This window comes from Pleurodeles waltl, chromosome 8 (assembly GCF_031143425.1).
Source record: "Pleurodeles waltl isolate 20211129_DDA chromosome 8, aPleWal1.hap1.20221129, whole genome shotgun sequence".
In the NCBI taxonomy this organism is placed as follows: domain Eukaryota; kingdom Metazoa; phylum Chordata; class Amphibia; order Caudata; family Salamandridae; genus Pleurodeles; species Pleurodeles waltl.
Window position 1 is genome coordinate 320,261,317 of NC_090447.1, and position 26,778 is coordinate 320,288,094.

The window sequence follows — 26,778 nt, forward strand, 5'->3', positions numbered from 1 at the left end:
GCATACTCATCACACTTAGGGCGTTACAATGAAAATATAAAAACTGGATGGACAGAATGTTTCGATTAATCTCAGCCACTGATTATTACTAGAGCTACATTTCAGTGCATCTTTTTTTTTGCCCACCATGCCATCTCAGATTAGAACCAGCCATACGCAAATCAGCCTCGGTTCTGCTTGAATAGGAATAGTCCAGCCAGGCCAGGTCTTTTCTGAACCTAAACACAAGCATCCCAAGGCTGGGTGTGGCCTAATTGGGCCTCTTCAGTCAGGTGTAGTTTGATTCCAGTGCCACAGTCAGAACGGAGCCAAGACTGGGCATGTCCATGGCATTTAGCGCATTATAGTGAAAATATAAAAAAACATATGGGGGTAATACTTGAACTAATCTCAGCCACAGGTAACTAACATTGTAGAATTGACACTGAGAAGCAACCCTGTCGTGCTGCCCCATAGCAGCCTAACCAGGGATGTTACCTGCAAAAGAAAGAGTGAACATGTATAGCCTACTGCAGATGAGAAAGGGTGGTGAAGTCAGCAATTTACCAACCTATGGACCCCTCCATCCCCCAAGTGATTTGTGATAAATCTATACTAATTGCCTGATGTAACTTTAACTCTGTTACCTATTAACTAATTTCCAATAAAATTAGAAAGAAGGCTGCATTACACATGTAAAGCAGTTTGGATATGACTGTCTAGTTTTGGTGTGCTGTCGGGTAGGTTCTCATTATACCAACGAGGATACTGGATTAGGGCGGTAGAATCACATGGATAGTGGGTATTTGGTACAATTCCACACGAGGTGACACCTGTCGGCCTAATCCAGGTTTTCAGGCTAACTAGCAGTACCTCATCTCTGGCAGAGATGATAGTGGCAACCAATCACATGGCAACATAGACTCCTCAGGGAATCGTGGTTAATCAGATCACATCACCTTCTCTCAGTTCCCAAAAGTCTCACTCAGGCAAATTCAACAGAGGCAGAATATAGTTCAATAAGCACTTTTTGAAATAACTGCATCTTAGATAAGAGTGTGTGTATAGCAATAATTATGATGATAAAACACAATAAAAGCAAGCATGTGACTAGAAGTGTAAAACACAAAAACAGTCCTACCATACTGTCTGAAAGGGGATGGATCTATAATCCTCCTGCCTACTCTGAGTATGAGCACAGCATACTAAGCCTAATCTGCCCTTCGGGTTTCCCCCTGGGAGAACATCATCTCTCATACCTGGAGAAGAGGCTTATAGTATAGAAAGACACCGTACCAGGATTAGGGGTTTGGCCATCTTAGCAGGTAACTGTAGCGAAGCAATCAGCAATCAGAATACAGTTGTGGTCACCTGGCTGGAATCTCCCTCTAACGTGTCTGGGACAAAAGGGTGGTTTTATAATTAAACATTTGCCATTCTAAGAAATAGTCAATGCGCATGAAGGCGTGTTTTTCTGCGAATGTAGGAGATACAGCATACCACATTTGTCGGCAATCCTATCTGACTATAGCCTTGGAAGAAGCACAGAGCCTTCTGCTCAGAACGCAATATTATCCTAAGAAAGGAAAATGCAATAGGAACAATAAAAACAGCACCGCAAAAGTAGCTCTCACTAAGAAATAAAGCCCATGCTGAAGAAAATGTATCTAGGTGAAAGAGCACAGCTGCAGGCCTAAGTAGCTAAAACAACAAGTATAAAATATGGCTAAAATAGCTATACAACAGTGCCATAGCCTGAGGTCTCCATATCTGAAACACTGAGTTGTTCCATTATTTGCCCATGGGTAAAACATATTGGCCCTCATTCTGACCCTGGCGGATTGAATCCGCCAGGGCCGAGGGCAGCGAATGCACCGCCAACAGGCTGGCGGTGCATTCATGGGCATTCTGACCGCGGCGGTAACGCCGCGGTCAGAAACGGGAAACCAGCGGTCTCCCGCCGGTTTCCCGCTGCCCATGGGAATCCTCCATGGCGGCGCAGCAAGCTGCGCCGCCATGGGGATTCCGACCCCCTTCCCGCCAGCCTGGTTCTGGCGGTTTACACCGCCAGAACCTGGCTGGCGGGAACGGGTGTCGTGGGGCCCCTGGGGGCCCCTGCAGTGCCCATGCCAATGGCATGGGCACTGCAGGGGCCCCCTAACAGGGCCCCACATTGCTTTTCAGTGTCTGCTTAGCAGACACTGAAAAGCGCGACGGGTGCCACAGCACCCGTCGCACACCTTCCACTCCGCCGGCTCCATTCGGAGCCGGCATCCTCGTGGAAGGTGCTTTCCCGCTGGGCCGGCGGGCGATCTTTTGCAGATCGCCCGCCGGCCCAGCGGGAAAGTTGAAATGACCCCCGCGGTCTTCTGACCGCGGGGCGGTGTTTGGGCGGTTTCCGCCCGGCGGGCGGCGTCCGCCGCCCGTCCGGGTCGGAATGAGGCCCATTATGTTTGAGATACAAAAGATAATTCAACAGATATTCTCAAACTTGGGTAATAAAAGCTGCAAATGTATGTTGGGTATTTGCACAGTAATTACCTCAGTATTAAGAAACTGCACAAAACCTGAAAAAACACTCATCTGCGTGTTCCTGAATCCATCAATAATGGCAAGCGGATGCGACATACCTGAATCCACAGAAATTCTGTCTTGTTCATTTCCGTACTCCAAGCATTGTAAGATCCTCCGTTATTTAGTCTTGCTAATTGTGGTTGCCATTTGTCTATAAAGTCAAAAGAAAATACTCTTATTGAGATAGAATCAACAATAAAAAGCGTTTTGCTCATATTCTGATGTGCTAATTGTGTCGCTGCTTTTTCACTGAAAAAGGAAAGAATAGAATGCGCATTAGAACACTCAAATGTTGGGTGCTCTAATGTATATAATGAAGTGACAGAGGACCAAAAATGGAGGATATACATGTTCTTTTCCATCATTCCGTTGTCTGTTTCTCTCTGTTCAGTCGACAGTATTCCAATCATATTAGGAGGGACACTCTAATAGCCCTTAAACCTCCTGACTTGCCCTATACCCAAGTTTGAAGGCCCTTTACCATAACATGGCCCTCGCCTATTGCTTTGCCTACAAGCCAGGATGAGTACCTCACATCTGCTGGCGAAAGAGGATTTTAATGTAATTGGGCTTGCCACTCAATACACATCTGGCATACTCAACAAGTATGTGCCCCGGTAAAGACCAGGCCTACGCACTCAGCTATGTATTACAGACCAACACGACATATTTGTACAGGTGCACTATTTTACTCTATTTCTTTGTGCCGTGTTCGCTGTCCTTTGTGGGAGCAAAAACGAATATTCATATTTTGCTATATTTCTTTCTTGCATGGTCTGTTATATTTTGCAGCTGCCAAATCCTTTATTTGGTATACAATAGACAAAACTACAATAGCTGTGACAAATTTGAATGGGGAAAATAGTAAAATCTTACACACTGTATGCAATATGGTTCCAAATAACACTTTCCTGAAAATTAGCGCGGAATAAAATAAAAAACCTCCCTTGAAGTTTCAGTGAATTCACTCAAGATCTACGAGGAGTTGCAAAGAGGTGTGGTGCTTCCTTTGCATTCTTTGGCAGGCACCAGAAGCCTGAGAAACAAAGGCTACATTTTTTTATGCTGCCAATGTATACTAGATTAGAGTGGGACCAGAGTTAATAAATGTTGGTGGGGCCCCTAACCTATTACTGGTTCTCATCCATGTCCATTCTCTTCCCTGATGATCAGTCCACTGAAACCTTTCCTTTCCAGCTGGCTTTGGACTAGTGCTCGATCACCTTCCCCCACTATGTCCTCTTTCCCTTTCTTGTGACCCCCTTGCCTGGTGCTCGGTCCTTGGACAGCTCTGACCTGCCTTTCATTTCAGCACTGAATCACATGAGATGCACACTCACCATGTGCTGTCGCCATTAAAAACCCATGCCTTCCCTTTATTTTTTAATATTTTTATTGGGGTATCTTAACCAGCTGACATATCTGTATAGGATGTTGTTAGAAATAGGGTCTCTAGTTGGCAGAGACATACACCCTTGTCCAAGTAGGGACCACAATCCTAGTCAGGGTAAGTCACACACAATCCAAATTATTCAGAACGCTTCTGCCCATCTCATCAAGAACGCCCCACGACATAGCCACACCTCCGTCCTCCTGAGAGACCTACACTGGCTGCCTATCGACAAGAGAATCACCTTCAAGCTCCTGACCCACACCTACAAGGCCCTACACGATGCTGGACCAGCCTACCTCAACTACAGACTCTCCTTCTACACTCCTGCCATAAAACTCCGCCACGCCGACCAGGCACTTGCCAACGTCCACTGCATCTGGAAAAGCACAACCTGAGGAAGATCCATCTCCCACATCGTCGCCAAGACCTGGAACACACTCCCAATCCACCTCAGGCAGTCCCTCACCCTCTCACAGTTCAGGAAAGACCTCAAGACCTGGCTCTTCGACTGATCCTCAGCACCCCCTGTCTCCCCCAGCATCATGAGACCCTCACAGGTGAGTAGCCGCGCTTTAAAAAATTCTTGATTGATTGATTGATCCTGTGCCCACCCTCTGGTAGCTTGGCACTGAGCAGTCAGGCTTAACTTAGAAGGCAATGTGTAAAGTATTTGTGCAACAAATCATGCAATAATACAGTGAAACCACCACAAAAATACACCACACAGGTTTAGAAAAATATAAGATATTTATCTGAGTGAATTAAGGTCAAAACGATCAAGATTTGATAAGTACAAGTTGAACTAAGACTTTTGCAATGATAAGAAGAGTCTTATGTCTTTAAAAAGCAACAAATGTCTCTTGCAAGAACAAAGTACCTGGTATGCTTCAAAGTTACACGCACAGAGACCGAAGAGAGGGAGATGCGTGGAAAACGAAGGGTGTGTGTCGGATTTCCACTCGCACACAGACAATGCGTAGATTCTTTTGCAAGCAGCAAGGATTTTGCGTCAAATTTAAGTGCGCAGGTTTGAATCCTCTTTGCGATGCTGGGTCTTTTGACTCCCGGGACGATCCGTGGAAATCCTGGACGTGCTGGACGAAGTCACAGGTGCTGCATCGATCCGGTGGGCAAAGCAGCGTAGTTTCTGTCGCACGTCAGGCGCTATGTTGATTCCTCTTGCAGGAAGTCGGGCTTCGTCGTTCTGGCTCGGCAATGCGTCGATTTGGTGGGCTCGGAGTTCCGGTTGCAATGCTGGCGCTGTGTCGATTTCCACTGGGAAAGCCAGGCTGTGTCGGTCAGGTTCGGCGAGGCAGTGATTCTTTCACCACTAGGCAGGCTGTGCGTTGACTCCGGCAGGCTGGGCGTCGATTTTCGTCGCACAAGGAGTTGGTGAAGTCTTTTTGGCCCTGTGACTTCAGGAAACAGGAGGCAAGCTCAGTCCAAGCGCTTGGAGAGCACATCTCAGCAGAGTCAGAGGTCAGTAAGGCAGCAGGGCAACAGCAAGGCAGCAGTCCTTCACAGCAAAGCAGTCCAAGTGAGTCCTTTGGGCAGCTAGGCAGCTCCTCTTGGTAGGTTGCAGGATCTGGTTCAGGGTATCTGTCCCAGGAAGTGTCTAAGTTGGTAGGGTCAGGGACCCAGTTTATATACCCAAAAGTTCCTTTGAAGTGGGGGAGCCTTCAAAGAGTGGTTTTGAAGTGCACAAGGGCCCCATTCAGTACAACCCTGTCTGCCAGGGTCCCAGTAGGGGGTGTGGCAGTCCACTGTGTGAGGGCAGACCACTGTTCTTTGAAATGTAAGTGTCAGGCACTCCACAACTTCCAGCCCAGGAAGACCCATTCAGTATGCAGATGTTGTAGGTGTGCCTTGGTATCCTGTGTTTGTGGTTGTCTGGGTGAAATGCACAAGGGAGCTGTCAACCAGCCCAGCCTAGACGTGGATTGGAGACAGGCTGTAAGGCACAGAAGAATTTAAGTGCAAAGAAATGCTCACTTTCTAAAAGTAGTATTTCTAAAATAGTAATATAAACTCCAACCTCACCAATAAGTACCATTTTGTATTACCATTCTGGCCATACTAAATATGACCTGTTTACCCCTTTCTTTCTGATCAGAATCTACCAATCAAACAGTTTCTGAGGGTAGCCTCAATGTTACCCTATGAAAGGAGCAGGCCTCACAGCAGCGGAAAACAAATTTAGTTTTCCACTACCAGGACATATAAAACACACAGATATATGTCCTGCCTTTTAACTACACAGCACCAGAGCCGGCTTTAGGGCAGTGCAACCGCACTGGGTGCTGACCTCAGGGGGGCGCTGTCTTTAGTAATAACTTAGAAGCTTACGATTTGAAAGCACCTCTTTAAAAGTTTCTTCTGCGTCCAGCCTTTAGGAAGCAATGAAAATATCAAGATACCTCTTGTGATTAATGTTCCTGCTAGGGAGAGAGATGGGAGTTTGGTTCAGTGGCAGCTTTGACTCATCATAAAGTAGCGTAGAAGATTAATATGCAGAGGGTTAATATGCCTCCTGCAAAGAACAGAACTATATTTTATTTGGATAGCTGAGTGGATTTGTAAAGCCAGCCTTTTAAAACAAATGAATATGTGAAAGGGGGGCTATGGAGAGACAAAGGGCACATTTGCTGGGTGGTAGTGAGAGAATCCAAGGAGGTGGTCCTGGGGTGGGGGGGGGCACCAAAAAAGACCATCGCGCAGGGCGCCACAAGTGCTAAAGCTGGCCCTACACAGCACCCTGCCCTCGGGGGCGTACCTTAGGGGTGACATATGTAGAAAAGGGGAGTTTAAGGCTTGGCAAGTTCTTTTAAATGCCAAGTCGAAGTGGCAGTAAACTGCACATGCAGGCCTTGCAATGGAAGACAATCAGTGCTGCAGGCTCACTAGTAGCATTTAGTTTACAGGCCCTGGGCACATGCAGTGCACTTTACTAGGGACTTACAGGTAAATTAACTATGCCAATTGGGTATGAGCCAATGTTACCATGTTTTAAGGAAGAGAGCATATGCACTTTAGCAATGGTTAGCAGTGGTAAAGTGTGCAGAGTCCTAAAACCAGCAAAAACAGTGTCAAAAAGTGGAGGGAGGCAGGCAAAAAGTTAGGGGTGACCACCCTAAGGCTGTCAGGTCTAACAGATGTATTTTCTTAGAATGACCATAATCAACGGATGCCATGCTAGGAACTCGTTCAAAGGCCAGATCACGATCCCCCTTTAAAGCAGTGATTTCCAACCTGTGGTCCGGGGACCCTTGGGGGTCCGCGAAGCCTTCTCGGGGGGTCCGCCATTGCATATAAATTTAGATAATATTAACAGATTAGGTCCCCAGTTTTCAGTAATGACTTAGTGGGGGTTCCCCGGATTCCAATAATGATTCAGTGGGGGTACCGGTTCCAGTAATGATAAAATGGGGGTCCACATAAGTCAAAGGTTGGGAACCACTGCTTTAAAGCAATCTAATAAAAATAGGGTTCTTTTTTTTAGTTGTGCCTCTTTTTTGCAGTCAATTGGACTTGTTTACTGACTTACATGGTATTTATTAAAAAGCAACATCTAATTGGGGAATAAAAATGTGTACCTTCAATTCAAACAGGTCTCCTTTGTGGGTCATTTAGTAGAATCAAAGGCTTTTATTTGGTTTTATGAGGGATACAAATGCAGCTTAGAGGAAAAGAACCCGGCACATTAATCAGAGCACTAACCTTGGCTATAAATGCACCATTGTAAACATGTATCTTAACAAGCATTCCTAGGGACCTGATCAGATCAGTCAACTTCAGAGGAAGTAGTGATTTACAGTGCAAACAGCTATACTAGCAATCATGCTCCCTGCAGATGCAATCATTGTAGCCTCCATCTGACTTCCTATCAGAGGTACAGCAGAGGTTGTCACAGGTTGAAATATTCCTAGTGGCTGAAACAGTTCGGAGAATGATATTCTTGGCAAGCAGGAATGTCTCTCTGCTTTTGTAAGAATATAATTTGATTTGTATCTTCCTTCAAAACAATGCTTTAGGGCTGCCTGTTTTTGGCAATTAGACACTTGTTCAACTAGTTGTGCCTTACGCCATCTTTCAACTTTCACCATCAGAACATCATAACAAGACTGTTGCATCTACATATCTTAATGCACAGACATGCAGTTTATCACTGCAGTTAATAAGTGCTAGTATTATTCCAACAATATGGTTCTCATTTAATCAACTTTGGGAGGATGATAGGAGGAGAGGATCTTCCAGGAGTAAAATCTTTGATATGGAAGCTGTAAAGAAATATATACTAAAGATATGGCGTGCAACGTAAGTCCTTTCACTAAGACTGAATGGGTACCTTCCAGTTGCTTATTCTGATTTTGCCCATTAAATTAGTACTAAAGAGGTGAATCCTTTGTCTATACAGAGTTAACATAAATAAAAATACTATCACAAAATGTGCCACACTACATCACAAAATTAGCTTTTGGCCCAAATTCAAGTGTCCCTTTATAAAATCTCCTGAACTATATCAATTGTTCTAAAATACCAGCATGAACCACTATGCAAATAAGGTTCTTAATTTAATTTGTGCAGCCCTAAAGTTGTCCAGGCAGGAGTTCTTATTAGTGTACCATAAATAAACTGCAGAGGCATTGGGCCTGTCCACCTAATCCTACCTTGCCTACATCTGCCATCTACTCCATTTATCCCTCTAGTGCAATTGTGTGCCTGTGAACAGTGAATTGTTTTTAATACACCAAAGCCAAAATGATTGGCTTGGTTAATGCTTGTTGGATTGGAGTAACCTGCACACTGCAATGCAGCCTATTCACTGTTCATTATTAATCTTCTCATCTGTGGTCAGCTGAGCCCAAGTAGGTTAGCCCCTTGTAACCATCTTACGTGAAACCAGTGCTCTGAGTTATCTGTATGAGAGGAGGGGGGTATGCTCCAAATGAAATAACCTACTACTCCTCCCACAAGGGCTTGTTGGCTTAAAGAACCGCCACCTTCTCTTTGCAACCAGAGTGAAATTGCATTGGAGCGGGAACGAGGCACAGTGATCAAGGAGGTCTTGCAGAAGAGAGTTGGGAGTTCCACCTGGAACTAGTAAACAGGATTCCATCTTTGAGTGACCAAAAGTGAAACCAGCTGAAAACATTAGCATTAGCTTGTGTGCACATGGGCCTTCAGAAGAAATTGTAGAGAAAGTAGCTTTACATAGTCTTTGTGTTTGCCTCTGAACCTACTCAACACCATCGTCGTCAATGTCTACCTAAAGTGACCTCTCTAATATTTTTATTGTATATACCTGTACTACAAGGCACATCTATTTATGAGGCATTGGATAGCTGGTCCGAGGACAGGATGTAAATCCTGCACTGTACAAAATAAAAAAGATACTGCGTTTTCACTGGTACACCGGAACAAGTATACTACCTACCTCCTTTTTCTTCAGCCCTGCGCCCAATAAAAGACCAATGGCAAGCCAGACTTACCCAGTGACCCCTCTACGTCTCATTTATAAATTATTAACCATCAACTTAGCAACAGTCTGTCAAGTTATTTGCTTGTATTAGGCCGACTATTACCGCCTGTGCAATCTTGGCTCTCCTGACTGATTCCAAAGGACGCTCCTACCACTTCTGCCTCATTTTATAACTTGCCATATGCCTATCCAATTGCTTACATGTAATGGGGGTGTCTGTGAGCAGATGTACTACATTGGCCAGTCACACTGATCTCCCAATTACTTTGAGTACCCACTCTCTGCAGTGGTTGCTCACCTAATTATACTAGTAGTCATCGTTCTTCCTCGTTAACTTATATATATATATCCTTTTATCACTGTATATCACCAGCATTTTAACCCAAGTAAAAACTGACATTTACTACTTTTATATTTATTGCAACACACTATGGGGGTCATTACGACCTCGGCGGTCTTTTCGCAAGACCGCTGTGGTACCGCCGTGCTGAAGACCGCCAGTGGTGGCCGTCTTCCGCGCCGCATATTATGACTGCTGGCAGGCCGCCGTCCTTTTTCGTACGGAAAGCCGCCAGCAGCCATACTGGCAGACGGCGGGAAAGTGGAGGTTGCTCAACCTCCACCGCAACAGAACACCGCCCACTGAATCACGTCCCATGATTCGGTGTGGCGGTGTTCTGGTGACGATGTTCTGGTGGCGGACCTGCCCCCATGGATCCCGTCCCCTCCCGGAGGATCAACGGACAAGGTAAGTTGATCGTCCGTTAGGGAAGGGGGTGGGGGGTGTTGTGTGTTGTGTGCGTGCATGGGGGTGTGGGTGTGAGAGTGTAGTGGGGTGAGTGAGTGAGTGTATGCGTGCAGGGGGTGCTGTGTGTATGTGAAATGTGTGCGGGTCGGACGGTGTGCATGTCTGTTTGTATGTGTGTGGGTATGTGTTTTCGGGGTGTATGTGTGCGTGTAGGGGTGTGTATATGTGCATGTTGGGGGTGTGTGCGTGTAGGGGTGTGTATATGTACATGTTGGGGGTGTGTGCGTGTAGGGGTGTGTATATGTGCATGTTCGGAGTCGGGATGGGGAGGGGGGTTGTGCCACCTTTGGAGGGTGGCATGGGGGTGGGGGGTGGATTCGTGGGAGGTAGCGGGGGTGGGGGAGACCCCTATCAGTGCCAGGGAAGGAATTCCCTTGCCCTGATAGTGCCTACCGCCATGGCTCTCATGGCGGTTCCCAACCACCCGAGATCCATGGCGGTATGCAGGGTCCTGATACCGTCGGTGGTCTAGTGACGACTTGGTTGGGAACCGCCATGAGATCCGTGGCGGTAGGCACTATCAGTGCCTGGGAATTCCTTCCCTGGCACTGATAGGGGTCTCCCCCACCCCCGCTACCCTCCACGAATCCTCCCCCCACATCCCCCACCCCCATGCCACCCCCCAAAGGTGGCACAACCCCCCTCCTCACCCCGACCCCGAACATGCACATATACACACCCCTACACGCACACACCCCCAACATGCACATATACACACACCCCTACACGCACACACCCCCAACATGCACATATACACACCCCTACACGCACACACCCCAACATGCACATATACACACCCCTACACGCACACATACACCCCGACAACACATACCCGCAAACATACAAAAAGACATGCACACCGTCAGACCCGCACACATTTCACATACACACAGCACCCCCCTGCACGCATACACTCACTCACTCACCCCCTCTACACTCTCACACGCACACCCCCATGCACGCACACAACACACAAAACCTCCCCACCCCCTTCCCTAATGGACGATCAACTTACCTTGTCCGTTGATCCTCCCGGAGGGGACAGGATCCATGGGGGCAGCTCTGCCACCAGAACACCGTCACCAGAACACCACCACACCAAATCATGGAACGTGATTCAGTTGGCGGTGTTCTGTTGACGTGGCGGTGGAGGTTGAGCAACCTCCACTTTCCCGCCGTCCGCCAGTATGGCTGCTGGCGGCTTTCCATACGAAGAAGGACAGCGGCACCTCGGTGGTCTTGCGAAAAGACTGGCGAGGTCGTAATGACCCCCTATGTCTCTTCGCGCTGGATTTGGTGGAACCTTCAGTTAGTCCATGGGAAGCTCTCTCTGATACCAGCCACAGGCCCAGGATGGCACCAATTGGGGTGCAGGAGCTCACTACATCAAAGGCCAGCAGGGCTCAGGCAGGTCCATATCCATTACAGGGGACTAGCTACATAGCTGCCAGCTTCATTGGAACAAATGCCGAGTGATGCAGATCTTGGCAAAGCCTCGCCACATAGCTCATCGGTACCTATACAGAGCAACATGAAGCCTCGCTGCACAGCTTCATGGGACGACACAAAGCAATGCCCCGCTGACTGTGCACCAAGGGCATAAGGTACAATCCTCAATGGGCCAAACATGGTCCAGGCCAGGTGCACCCTGCATCATGGTTGTCCCGGTCCATGGGAACCAGATATTCTCAGTTGGTGCTTTGTGCCTTTTGGAGCTACTTTTAACTAATCCTTTAACATTGCATATCTACGGTTCTACTGATTGGACTTTTGTCATTTTGGTCTGAAATAATATATTAAGTGTTACTCTAGTTTTCTAAATTGGTATAAGATTTTCCTTGTGCTGTTTTCACTTTATTACTGTTTGTGTGCTGCTTAAACACATTGCCTCTAAGTTAAGCCTTGATGCTTTTGTGCCAAGCTACCGGAGGGGTTAAGCACAGGTTAATTTAGTAATTTTTTTGGTGGTTCACCCTGACAAGGATTGGGGCTGTTGCTTGAAAAGGGCTCATACTTAACCTCAACTAACAGCCTAATTTATCATCCACTGTAACTTTGAGTTAGTTGCGTTTATTGCACCCAGAAATCACTGGGTGTGTTAAATTAATACGTCTCACTTCCTTACAATTTGGAAGGTCAAGCCTTTTGAAATTTAACAGTGGAAAGTGCCTAGTATATATCATGCCATGAGGATTTTGGTGCATTAAGCACAAAATCTGCATGTTATTCTCCAAACGCTGAACGGTGCACCCACCTGTGTTTCTCACCCTACTTTACCACAAGATGGACAGTGAGGGTGACAACGCTACAGGTCTACATCAAAATTTCCATAGAAAGCCACCGAAAATGGGGGAAAGCCACCAACATGAGTGTCCACTCTGCTTATCTGAAAGGAAAACTGCAATACTGGTACTAGGTGGGTAAAAAGAGCCACTCTACAGGTCACACATAGTGATTACACTGTATGCTGCAACACTTATATTGGCAATAACGTACCGGTCGAAAGTAAAAGACCCAAACTTACCAAAGTAATTAGATGCAGTGATTTGGCTATTCGATATAGCACCAGTCATCAGGCCCATTGGCAGCTTGCATTCTGTGGAGAAAACACTGTGCACGTTATTTTCAGACATGCATCCTATGTATTACAAAGCAATTCATAAACATGTTTTAAATGATTACTTATGCTCTAACATTGGATAGACAATTGTTTCCCCATATATAAAATCACGCCCTGTAATGGCGGCTCTCACCCCTGATGTCTCCATTCCATTCAGGGCCGAATTTAAGAAAACATTCCAACAATTGCTATTCTTCGATGCCAGCTTTCTACATAATGGTATTCATACGTGTTTAGTATTTTTACAGCTATATTTTCTTTGGATAACGGTGACAAAATATGACAAGAAAATGTCGGTGTAATATTTAATGTGGCAATGTGGCGCAGAGTGGGATACCATTCTATATTTATTTTTGTCTTTTCTAAAAGGGAAAGGAGGAGCATTCAGTGAGTGGTGCTACTACCTTCTCACAACGCCACAAAACCATGTGAAATTGTTAGGTGTGACATTATTTCATACCTACATAAACATAATAAGCCTTAAGATGGTGTTACCAGATGTGACTGTCGCTTGGTTAGTTACACTTTTGATCAATCCTTGAAGGGTGAAAGAAGCCTTTAGGCAGATCGTAGAATCAAGCACACTGATTAAGGCCCTCGTTACAAGTTGATTGGAATAGGGTGAGGCATTTATCACATGCAGTAACTATCACTACCCAAGGGTGAGATATTTTGCACGTATTCATCAACAAAATAAGGCTGCAATGTTGCGATTATTATCACACAACTCGTAATTCGGATTTCTGTGCAAACTCTTGTTTAACTTGTATTGTAATGAGGGCCTTAGTTCTCATTTAGAGGTTGGTGGTAAAGGGACAGCAATCAAAAACTGACGAGTGTTCCACCCCCACCATTTCTCGTCTCTCCTGGCATATTTAGAAGTGAAGGGAACATGGTGTTGAGGATGATGGAGCTATCACCAGCCCCTTGACGTGAAAACTGTTGCACAGAGTGCCGAACAGATTAAGGTCAAATAGGCTACCCTGTTTAGGAAGGCACTGCCAGCGCAACTCCTCTGCTGTTTTTGCCTGTCCGATTCTACCATGCAAATGGCAGTCTTGAATAGAACAAGTCCACAAGTGTCCTCCATACAATGTGAGAAAATGTGAGATTGTTAATTTTTTTGTAGAAAGTGCCCTTATCTGAGCGCCTGTCTTTGTCAAAAAAGAAAAGTGTTATTTCCCCTGAAACTGATCGGACCATGGAGGCAGGAGCTACAAAGGGAGCACAGGCTGACCGCATGGGCATCTGCAGAATTTTTTTCAGGGAGGGAGCGGCCCGGTACATCCCGGACTGTTTTTGCCGGGGGCCGTGACCGTACTAGTGCAGGCAGTGTAACACTACGGCAGCCATAGTGTTACACTGCACTGTGAGCCTGCACACCAGGCTGTACCTACATCCAGAAGGGGGCATGTACCCCCACTTGCCGCCCGTGGACGCCCATGGCTGACAGCCTGGTAGCAAAGTCTAGATGCGAGGGGCCAACTGTAGTCGTGCATTTAGGCCTCCACAAATAAGTACCTATGTCTCAGTCTCTGTAAACAAGATATTGGAGACTTACTCCTGGCTCACGGTGCAGTTAGAAATTAAATGCAAAATTCTTTGCGGGAAACACAAGGTCTGTTTGGGGAATTGCTCAAGAGATAAAAAAAAAAAAAACATGTTGACCAATATGTCCTGCCATCCTAACTTGAGGCAAGGACCCAACCACCACCTGAAAACCAAGTACAATGATGGCAGAGGCAGAAGAACAGTTCTATTAATCATGTCTCACACCCAGCGCTTTGAAATGAAGGAACAGTGACACTCTATTGCTGTATAATGTCATCCGAGTAGCTCAAAGGATAAGGGTGGTGCTGCCAACGTTTGACCCAGTGATAGCAATGCTGATAACATTTCTCTTCCACTGCCACACAAACTTTCTGTCTTAATCTGTTGGCTTAAATACATTAAGATATTTCTGATATCAGTGTTGATAAGACATGTTTCTACTCTAAACAATCTGAACATAAATACCTGAATAGACTTAAACGAATCAAGCTTCTATACGCGGTCATCCCAAAAAGTCTATTTTGGACAGTGCCTTGGTTTGATCCTTTAGAAAAGGTTTGAATGACTCACAGATTATGGACGGAGTGCTGAAACTTTTCATACACTCACCCCCAGTCACAGATCTGGGTTTAATCCATCATTCTTTTGCTAACCATGCCACCCCAGTTTGGACCCAGCCATATGTAAATCAGTCATGACCCTGTTTCCTATGGGAACAGTCCAGCCCGGACACGTCCTCCCTAAACCGGAAACAAGCATACGGGGACCGGTTTTGGGGTATCACCCCGGGTCAGCCAGGCTAGCATGAATCCAGTGGGACGTTGAGCAAGGGACCCACATCTGGGCATACTTGTATGGGCATACCTTGGCCACTTAGGGCGTCTTTAGCAACACAAAAGGAAGACAGAAGGAATAGGAACACAATACAATGTAACAAAAAATATCTGCATGGCTCTAAACAGTACACAGGAGAAGATGTTGTCTTGCCAACTCTTTACAGTGTCTACACAACAGTATCAGGGTCAAATCTTCCACAGGATACACTTTCACATAGAAATGTTACATATTAGAAAAAATGGAAGATCATGTCCAAGATACAGTGACCTACAGTGCCAGATTGCTGAATAGCGTTCTATAAAAACAAGGGTGGGAGCTATGTGTCAAATTACACACAAGAGCAGTCAGGAGCTCACTTGAAGCACAAAGTGGCATGGAAGAACTCATGAATCTCAATGCAAACCATAATGAGTTGAGGTCAAAAACTCAAAATCAAGTAACAGACTAATTATTTGTCCAAAAATATTTTTCAGTTAAATCAAGTGGGAGAAATACAATGTAAAAATACTTCACAATGGTAAGGGGAATGCTATACCTAAAAAGTAAATTCAACTTAAGCTAATTAAATCATCGATACATAGTATGATATACCAATGTTGAAAATGACATATTCTAAATATAACAGCACAAAGTTAGGAAAGGCATTGATTTAATTACTTGCAAAAAAACCCCAAAAAACCTATACTTCCCATTTCATCATGTTCACGAGATCCCATATTGAATTAATTCAGCCACTGCATCCATTGACACACTCTTAGATTCAGAATTAGACCAATGGCTCCACCTCACGGGTTCAGTTGAACCTGCTCCAATACTAACCACTGAATGTCCTCCGGTGTGTGGTTCATCTTGCAGCAATGTTCCAACAAAAGTGCTCCCGGTGTTGCACATCTGACACGGCTGCAGTGCTGCACGATTCTCTGCTTAGTTTTCTTTCGCCCACGTATGACAAAATACATGGGCACATTATAACATAGATGACATTTTTTGTTTTTTATTGTTTTGTGTCCTCATAAGAGTCCGCATCAACGATCAAGGGTCATCAACATGTGCCCCAACGGGAACGACCCATCCTATTCGGTCAACACCAAAGGGCACATGTAACTTCTCCTCTCCCTGTCCTGATCTGTTTTGGCAACCACACTAACCGAGTGTGTGCCTGGGCCAGCCAGACTCGCGGATTTAACCCCCTGAAAACAAGGGGACTATAATCATCGGATACAAAAGAAAAATTATCACCTTGCTGGGCATTTTCCCAAATAACCCAACAATCATCTCTTTTGCCAAGGGGACCCATACGCTCCAAACTGCAAAAATAGTTTATAGATGCCAACCAACCGGGGCTGAGGGAGATGATAACAAAATCCACCGCAGGCAGATCTGCCGTCTAGCCAGAAGAATCAGCCAAAATATCAGTTGCTTATAACACCCAGGGAGCTTCGAATCCCATGTTGAACCGAGTGCTTCTCCAAAGATTATTAAGGAGAGAGTTACCTCCACCTCTGAGCTTATAACGTCTTTAAGTGTTCTTTCTACGGCAGCCCAAAAGTCACTAAGCTTAGAGCAGCTCCAAAACATATGCACATCGTTTGCCTTTACCTCACCAGAGCGTGGGCAACTTCTCTCTAACTTCCCCAGGGCTGAAAGCTTCTCTGGGGACCAATACACCCTATACAGCGTAAATAAATGTTTTTTCTTCAGCGAAGCCGATCTGGTGGCGGACCAAAGCATAGAGCATGAATTTTCCCAGGTTTTACCAACATCTAAAGCTGGGAGGGCCTGTCTCTATTTCTTCACAGGAAGAGGCAGCATAGCCTCTGATGCGTCTAATAACGCCTGGTACCAAACAGCAATCTCTTTATAAACCGAGGCTTGAACTAATTTCTCTTCCCAGATGTTCTTCACAGCGCCCTCGTCTTGGAGAGTAGTGACCCAACTGGCTAACTGATAATATTTAAACTTTGAAGTCCTGTATCCAGCTAATTCCTCGAATTTAGACCAGGAGACCAGCTTAGAACCCTCCACAATTTGTCCCCACCTTGCCACCCCCTTAACCTTTAACAGAAGTGCCAACTTATCTGTAAGACATTCAGGGGTACCAGGTGAGTCCCAGACCGAGGCCAAAAAACTATAATACTTAGGGGGTCATTACGACCTTGCGGTCTTTTCAAAAGACCGCCGAGGCCGAGGGAGACAGAATACCGCCATTGCCGGCGGTATTTCTGTCTCCCTATTATGACATTTCCGCTGGGCCAGCGGACGGTAACAGTGTTACCGTCCGCTGGCCCAGCGGAAATGTCACATCAACATTGCAGCCGGCTCGTAAAAGAGCCGGCGGCAATGCTGATGAGCAGCGGGTGCAGTAGCACCCGTCGCGCACTTCACTGCCGAAATGCGCGACGGGGCTATTCCTGGGGGCCCCTGCACTGCCCATGCCAAGTGCATGGGCAGTGCAGGGGCCCCCAGGGGCACCCCCAGTCCCTTTACCGCCGGACTTTCCATGGCGCAAAACGACATCAGCTAATTCAATTCTTCATGCTACTAGCTGCCACTCCTCTAGTACCATCAGAAAAGTCTATATCAATAATTATACTCATCGGATTCCAGACTTTATTAACTGTGCTAGCACCTATGTTATCTATGCCATTTGGTGTCCTTGTAATTTAACTTATATTGGCAGTACGACTCGCCCATTAAAAACTAGAATCCAGGAACATCTTCGGAATATACAAAAATCCGACATTCAAGCACCACTGGTTGAACATTTTAATAACTGTCACTCACAACAATGTACCTTCACTTTCAGTGGTCTACAACGCATTTTACTCTCCCCGCGTGACGGTAATAGGGCATTGAGACTACGTCAAGAAGAAAGTCGTCTCATTATTAAATATGATACAGTTAATAAGGGTCTTAACAAAGACTATGAATGGCATTTTTGGTTACTGTAGAAAAAAGGCCATTTTTAGTTTCATAATTATATATTGTCCTATTTTCAGTTCTCTGTTATTACCATGCACAAAAAACAGTCTGTGTTTCTATCCTATCAGACAGATGTTTTCATAGAATCTAATGTATGCTCCAACATTGTCTCAGATATAACTTCTCTTAGCCATCCTTTTTATTTTTTATTTTATTTTTATCTTTTCTATTTTTTACTCTCACTCTTTCTTTCCCACATATTTATAAGTTTGGCATTGGTCTCCATTTAGACTTTCTCATTCAAGCATTTGACGTTTTGATTTTCCTTTCTATTCTGTCTTATATTTTCTTTCCCCCTTTTTTCCGTTTCATTTTCTTTACGCCGACTTTTACTTCTGGCGGTGTGCCTGCAATTAAATATGGCACAGTATTGATGTATATATTTTCTGGGTTTATAAATAAGATGTTTTAACGTCTGTTTCTTTGATCGTATGCACCGTGACATAATGGCGGCTATCCTTTTCCTCTTTCTCTCTTAATGTCCATAACGACAACAGTCCGTCGTTTGTTTCTATTTCGAAACAGAACGACGCTAGGAATTTCCTAGCCGTTAAAGGTTTGTCCATTGCGAGCACGATGCTTAATGCGCCCGTTCTAGTTCCTTATGACTCCGCGCCCATGAAAGTCGGCGTTTCCGACATCAATATAACCATAAGGTAAGGCAAAGGAGTGGTTTCTGCTACAGACGGAGATTCCGTCTTTCTGAATTAGCGTACCTTTTTAGTTAACAAACATGATTTATATCACAGCTGGCAAGGTAGTACTTATGAGCTATGAACCGTATTAACATCGGAGATCTGTCCTGACGACTTAAATACAATTTGTGTGTTTACCCAAACTAATTATATTACAATTGATAATATGAGTATTACGATTATTTTTTCTAAAATTAGAAATGCTCCAATACATGTTAGATAGCTGTCATAAAATGTAATTGATCCATACTATAAATGTATGTTCATCTTCACGATATACCTTATTACTTTCCTACTAGTGTCTTATCGATTAGCTGCACTTGTATTTTTCTTAATACAATGCTTCTAGCACTGGCTTATTTTCTCTTCTATTTGGGATTCAAGCACTAGACACTTTACCTCATAGTACTTACCAACTATTGAAGTGGTTATGAAATCTATCGCAAAGTGAATGCGCTTTTGCATTGGTGTTAGCTGTCGCACAATACTGGTGACTCTTTCCGCAGAGTATTCCGCTCTTTTACTCACACCTCGGTGATTTCTGGACTTTTTTCGATTTTTCTCTCCACCAATACTATCAACAGATTTCTTTCTTTGTCTTCCAGCCTTGAGAAAGCCCCGGCTTATAATGCCAGAGGGGGCGAAACACGTGTTGGCTGTTTTTCTTCTTTCTTTCTCGTGCCATTACTTTGGATGTTGTCTTCGCTAAAGGATATGAAGTGACCTTTTTTGAACGTTTGGAAGCAAAATACTGATTGAAAAGATAATGCAATAAACTTTGAATTTGATTGTTTCAAGAATCTTGAGTGGGACTTTACCTCTTTTTGACGATGTATACTCTACTTTAGAGGACGTTTGGGTCCCTGTCCTCTGGCCGAGTCCCCTATCTTATGAATTAGGCACTTACACAGGAGAATAGTAATTTGGACCCTCTCCAATTTTGGAGTTTTTTGACATTCTTCAAATAAAAAGGCAAGATAGTATTTATAAAAATCTGGAGTCGCAATCCCTCCTTTTTCTTTTTTTCTACATAATTTTTGCCATGCGATTTGTACCCACTTAGATGACCATACAAAGTCAAGTCCCCCTGTACCTTTTTAAACCAACACCCCTGAAATTCTAATGGAATTGCACTGAACAAAAATGTAAATGTTGGGAGAAGAATAATTTTAAGAATATTCTTCATATAAGAGACAGGGGGAGACCGGTCCAGGTTTTAAGCAATCTTCGAGTTTCTACGCAAACCTTATCAAAGTTAACCTTGGCTATTTCCTTTAAGCTAGAAGTAACTTGAATCCCCAGGTATCTGATCTGTTGCTTGACAAGGGGGCTATTGTAATTAGTATTCCAACACATAGGGGGTCATTCCAACCCTGGCGGTCGGTGTTAAAGCGGCGGCTAACCCGCCAACAGGCTGGCGGTTTAAAAAATGGAATTCTGACCCTGGCGGAAACCGCCAACAGAGACCGCCACATTAACACTCCGACCGCCACGGCGGGACAAACAAACAGCGCGGCGGTGACCGGCAACAGACAGACGGGAGTCAATGTACCGCCCACCCTATCACAACCCACCAATCCGCCACCTTTTCCGGGGCGGTAGCCCCGCCGATAAAAACACGGCGGAAACAGACATTTCAAACGGAAAACGCTCACCTCCATACACCCCACGAGGAATCTGGACAGCATGGAACACGAACTACACATCCTACCAGCTATTGTATTCCTGCTCCTCTACCAGGAGCACGAACGCCGGCGCAGAAGACTACGGTGAGTACTGCACCTACGACACAGGGGAGGGGGGAGGAGAAAATATTACGGGCACACATACGCTACACACCCACCACCACCCTCACCCACTACAACACACACATCAATGCATAGCAATACATCACTGTTACAACCCCCAAACCCCCTGGAAGAATGCAAAGACAAAATGAAATGATCATAAACAGTCGAATATATTGTATTATCGGCATATAAAAATATTACACATTTAAAACTAATATATACATAAATATTAAAAGTCCGATAATTTTAGCAGTCATTGTCCGTGGACCACTGGGCCCAAATCACATGGGCAAGGCCCACACAGGATACCTGACACCAACGGAGAGAACACTGCAGGGGCATCAGATAGAAAAACTACAGGCACCTCAGGGGGAAGCGAAGGGGGGGCACCTCAGCCACATGAGTACACAACGCCAGATCCACGAGGGGCCTCCATGGCCACTGTCCCATCCTGGGGAGTGCAAAGCCACAGTCTCTCAAGTCCATACAGTGGGTGGCTTGCCCACTGTACCATCCTGGGGAGTCCAAAGCCACAGTCTCTCAAGTCCATACAGTGGGTGGCTTGCCCACTGTACCATCCTGGGGAGTGCAAAGCCACAGTCTCTCAAGTCCATACAGTGGGTGGCTTGCCCACTGTACCATCCTGGGGAGTGCAAAGCCACAGTCTCTCAAGTCTCTACAGTGGGTGGTTTGCCCACTGTTACATCCTGGGGAGTGCAAAGCCACAGTCTCTCAAGTGGATGACAGTGTCCACTGGTTCTGGAGGGGGACAGGTGCCCAGAGTGCTTCGTGCAGCCCTGCCCGACACAGATGCGGCACTGCCCATTCCACCAATGGGCCAGCGGTGCTTGAGACGGCGGTGCCCAGCGGAGCGGTGCTTGAGATGAAGGGCCCAGTGCAGCGGTGCTTGAGATGAAGGGCCCAGTGCAGCGGTGCTTGAGACGGCGGTGCCCTGTTCAGCGGTGCATGAGACGGCGGTGCCCAGCGGAGCGGTGCTTGAGATGAAGGGCCCAGTGCAGCGGTGCTTGAGATGAAGGGCCCAGTTCAGCGGTGCTTGAGACGGCGGTGCCCAGCGGAGCGGTGCTTGAGACGGCGGTGCCCTGTTCAGCGGTGCTTGAGACGGCGGTGCCCAGCGGAGCGGTGCTTGAGATGAAGGGCCCGGTGCAGCGGTGCTTGACATGAAGGGCACAGTGCAGCGGTGCTTGAGACGGCGTTGCCCAGCGGAGCGGTGCTTGAGATGAAGGGCCCAGTGCAGCGGTGCTTGAGATGAAGGGCCCAGTGCAGCGGTGCTTGAGACGGCGGTGCCCTGTTCAGCGGTGCATGAGACGGCGGTGCCCAGCGGAGCGGTGCTTGAGATGAAGGGCCCAGTGCAGCGGTGCTTGAGATGAAGGGCCCAGTGCAGCGGTGCTTGAGATGAAGGCCCCAGTTCAGCGGTGCTTGAGACGGCGGTGCCCATCGGAGCGGTGCTTGAGATGAAGGGCCCTGTTCAGCGGTGCTTGAGATGGCGGTGCCCAGCAGAGTGGTGCTTGAGATGAAGAGCCCAGTGCAGCGGTGCTTGAGATGAAGGGCCCAGTGCAGCGGTGCTTGAGATGAAGGGCCCTGTTCAGCGGTGCATGAGACGGCGGTGCCCAGTGGAGTGGTGCTTGAGATGAAGGGCCCTGTTCAGCGGTGCTTGAGACGGCGGTGAGCGGTGCATGAGATGAAGGGCCCAGTGCAGCGGTGCTTGAGATGAAGGCCCCAGTTCAGCGGTGCTTGAGACGGCGGTGCCCATCGGAGCGGTGCTTGAGATGAAGGGCCCTGTTCAGCGGTGCTTGAGACGGCGGTGCCCAGCAGAGTGGTGCTTGAGATGAAGAGCCCAGTGCAGCGGTGCTTGAGATGAAGGGCCCAGTGCAGCGGTGCTTGAGATGAAGGGCCCTGTTCAGCGGTGCATGAGACGGCGGTGCCCAGTGGAGCGGTGCTTGAGATGAAGGGCCCTGTTCAGCGGTGCTTGAGACGGCGGTGAGCGGTGCTTGAGATGAAGGGCCCAGTGCAGCGGTGCTTGAGATGAAGGGCCAAGTTCAGCGGTGCTTGAGACGGTGGTGCCCAGCGGAGCGGTGCTTGAGATGAAGGGCCCAGTGCAGCGGTGCTTGAGATGAAGGGCCCAGTGCAGCGGTGCTTGAGATGAAGGGCCCAGTGCAGCGGTGCTTGAGACGGCGGTGCCCTGTTCAGCGGTGCATGAGACGGCAGTGCCCAGCGGAGCGGTGCTTGAGATGAAGGGCCCAGTGCAGCGGTGCTTGAGATGAAGGGCCCAGTGCAGCAGTGCTTGAGATGAAGGGCCCAGTGCAGCGGTGCTTGAGACGGCAGTGCCCAGCGGAGCGGTGATTGAGACGGCGGTGCCCTGTTCAGCGGTGCTTGAGACGGCGGTGCCCAGCGGAGCGGTGCTTGAGATGAAGGGCCCAGTGCAGCGGTGCTTGAGACGGCAGTGCCCTGTTCAGCAGTGCTTGAGACGGCGGTGCCCAGCGGAGCGGTGCTTGAGATGAAGGGCCCAGTGCAGCGGTGCTTGAGATGAAGGGCCCAGTGCAGCGGTGCTTGGGATGAAGGGCCCAGTGCAGCGGTGCTTGAGACGGCAGTGCCCTGTTCAGCGGTGCATGAGACGGCGGTGCCCAGCGGAGCGGTGCTTGAGATGAAGGGCGCAGTTCAGCGGTGCTTGAGACGGCGGTGCCCAGCGGAGGGGTGCTTGAGACGGCGGTGCCCTGTTCAGCGGTGCTTGAGACGGCGGTGCCCAGCGGAGCGGTGCTTGAGATGAAGGGCCCAGTGCAGCGGTGCTTGAGACGGCAGTGCCCTGTTCAGCAGTGCTTGAGACGGCGGTGCCCAGCGGAGCGGTGCTTGAGATGAAGGGCCCAGTGCAGCGGTGCTTGAGATGAAGGGCCCAGTGCAGCGGTGCTTGAGATGAAGGGCCCAGTGCAGCGGTGCTTGAGACGGCAGTGCCCTGTTCAGCGGTGCATGAGACGGCGGTGCCCAGCGGAGCGGTGCTTGAGATGAAGGGCCCAGTTCAGCGGTGCTTGAGACGGCGGTGCCCAGCGGAGCGGTGCTTGAGACGGCGGTGCCCTCTTCAGCGGAGCTTGAGACGGCGGTGCCCAGCGGAGCGGTGCTTGAGATGAAGGGCCCAGTGCAGCGGTGCTTGAGATGAAGGGCCCAGTGCAGCGGTGCTTGAGATGAAGGGCCCAGTGCAGCGGTGCTTGAGATGAAGGGCCCAGTGCAGCGGTGCTTGAGACGGCGGTGCCCTGTTCAGCGGTGCATGAGACGGCGGTGCCCAACGGAGCGGTGCTTGAGATGAAGGGCCCAGTGCAGCGGTGCTTGAGATGAAGGGCCCAGTGCAGCGGTGCTTGAGACGGCGGTGCCCAGCGGAGCGGTGCTTGAGATGAAGGGCCCAGTTCAGCGGTGCTTGCCCTGTTCAGCGGTGCTTGCCTTGGCGGTCCTTGCCATGTTCAGCGGTGCTTGCCTTGGCGGTCCTTGCCCTGTTCAGCGGTGCTTGCCCTGTTCAGCGGTGCATGCCTTGGCGGTCCTTGCCCTGTTCAGCGGTGCTTGCCTTGGCGGTCCTTGCCCTGTTCAGTGGTCCTTGCCGTGTTCAGCGGTGCTTGCCCTGTTCAGCGGTGCTTGCCTTGGCGGTCCTTGCCCTGTTCAGCGGTGCTTGCCCTGTTCAGCGGTGCTTGCCTTGGCGGTCCTTGCCCTGTTCAGCAGTGCTTGCCTTGGCGGTCCTTGCCCTGTTCAGCGGTCCTTGCCCTCTTCAGCGGTACTTGCCTTGTTCAGCGGTGCATGCCTTGGCGGTCCTTGCCCTGTTCAGCGGTGCTTGCCCTGTTCAGCGGTGCTTGCCTTGGCGGTCCTTGCCCTGTTCAGCGGTGCTTGCCTTGGCAGTCCTTGCCATGTTCAGCGGTGCTTGAGTTGGCGCTCCTTCATTGCCCAGCTGCGCTGTGGCTGGCGCTCCTTCATTGCCCAGCTGGGCTGTGGCTGGCGGGGCCCTCCTGGGCACCTGGGCTGTGGCTGGCGGGGCCCTCCTGGGCAGCTGGGCTGTGGCTGGCGGGGCCCTCCTGGGCTGCCATACCGGGCCTCTGGGTGTGCTCCTGCACACCTGGGATGGGGCTGGTGGGGCCCTCCTGGGCAGCTGGCCTGCTGCCGGACTTGTCGGGCGTGCTGCCATTCCCACCCTTCCCTGGTCGTCTGTGGCCCTTTCCCACCTTTGGCGGTGTGCCAGGTGGCACCCCACTTCCAGCCGGAGCCAGGGTAGGGATTTTGGTCCCTGGTGTCCTTGGCCTCTCGCGCCGGGCACTGGTGATCTTTGGGTGTTTTTACGGGGGTGGGCTGGCCGTGCCTTGGCTCCTAGCAGAACTAGTTGCCCTTGAGGGTGGGGGACTCCACAGTCCTTGGACAACAGTCTTGATAGGTCCTGGTTTGGTGGTGGCTGAGGTGCTGATTGCAGTCTTATGAGATGGACGGGGTGGGGGAGTTGTTGGAAAGAGGTCAAGTTTGGAAAGGAAAATCAATTTGGAAAGAGAGGGATGGCTAGGTGTAGTGGGTATGGGAGTGGAGGAAGAGGATGTGGTTGTAGGAGTGTGAAGTCTGGTGTCTTTGGGTGCAGGTGCTTGGGCTGGAGGCTGTCGTGAGGTGGATGGCTGTTGGGTGGTGGCTGCCTGCGTTTGTGTGGTTTGGAAGAGGGGGTGACAGACACACTGGGAGAGGACACAGGGGACGTGTAAATGGTAGTGGGGGTGGTGACTGCACGTGTGCGGAGTGTTCTGGTGGGTGTGCTGGTGATGGACGTAGTGGCTGAAGATGTTGTGCATGCAAGTGTGAGTGGAGACGTCACAGGGAGGGAGGAGGGAGATGAGGAGGAGGGGGACACAGTGGAGGCAGTGGGTGTTGGTGTGTCTGCATGTGGATGTGGCTTGTGTGAATGCTTGTGTGATGTGTGGTGCTTATGTCTGGATGAGCTTCCCTTGGGTGTTGAGGTGTGTGCAGGCTGGTTTGTAGTTGTGTCTGGGATAGGCAGAGGTACAGGGGATTGGATCTGGGTGGAGGAAGTTGGAGGGGGGAGGCTAGAGACAGGGACAATTGCTGCCGTCAGTGCTGAGGCCAGAGCGTTGAACGATCGCTGATGGGCAGCCTGACCCGAATGAATGCCCTCCAGGTATGCATTACTGCGGTGCACCTCCCTTTGTACACCCTGGATGGCATTCAAAAGGGTAGACTGCCCAACAATGATGGTCCTCAGGAGGTCAATGACCTCCTCACTGAGGGCAGCAGGGGTGACAGGGGCAGGGCCTGAGGTGCCTGGGGCGAAGGAGATGCCCCCCTTCATGGGTGAGCGGGCACGGGGCAAACGCTGAGGGGCTGCTGGGAGGGCGGTGCTGGTGCGCTGGTTGGCGGCTGTACCTGTTGTTGCGGGGGGCACGGATGTTGCCGCCACCACAAGGGAGCTCCCTTCAGAGGACGAGTCGCTGCCACTGACATCAGCACGAGTCGCCGCTGTGGAGCTCCCCTCGCCCTCCGTCCCACTGGTGTACTCAGAGTCCGTTGCATGGCCCTCCAGGGCCATGTGGGATGCAGCTCCCTCGTGCTCCGATGCCACTTCTCCTCCGCCTGATGATGCTAATGCACACATGAACAGGAAGACCACAAAAAAGGGGGGGGAAAGAAAGACATGTTGAGTGCATGGATTACCGCTACCGTTGGCGGAGAGGACAGACACAGAAGCCCCCTACACTACGCTGCGCACTTGGGGTCCACTACTCAATCAGTGGGACATGGCCTACAAGCCTATGGACGACAACTGCACACATAGATGACACAGGGCCATGAATAGCTGTACTTGGCACCCTACAGAGGTGGGGTGCGGGGGCACAGGGCCATGCCTTACAGAGGGGCCTAGCCTACAGAAATCGCCCTGGCCTAGAGATACCCACAGCCCACCTCCCCCACCCAGACACCTCCACTGCGCGCAAAGTCACCAGAATGAGAGTGTACTCACCCCCTTGTGTCTGCTGTGATGTCCTCACGCGCCCATCCAAATCGGGGTAGGCCACCGCCAGGATCC

General features: G+C 48.8%; 1 protein-coding gene across 1 annotated transcript in view; it reads right to left on the minus strand.

The window, feature by feature from the left end:
* The window catches only part of F5 (coagulation factor V), a 728,300-nt gene that overhangs the window by 151,532 nt on the left and 549,990 nt on the right, over positions 1 to 26,778 (minus strand). The window contains exons 19-20 of the mRNA XM_069204171.1: positions 12,758 to 12,829; positions 2,610 to 2,704 (exon numbers count right to left, since the gene is read on the minus strand). Of these exons, the coding sequence (XP_069060272.1) occupies positions 2,610 to 2,704; positions 12,758 to 12,829 (167 nt within the window). The remainder of the gene's footprint in view (positions 1 to 2,609; positions 2,705 to 12,757; positions 12,830 to 26,778) is intronic.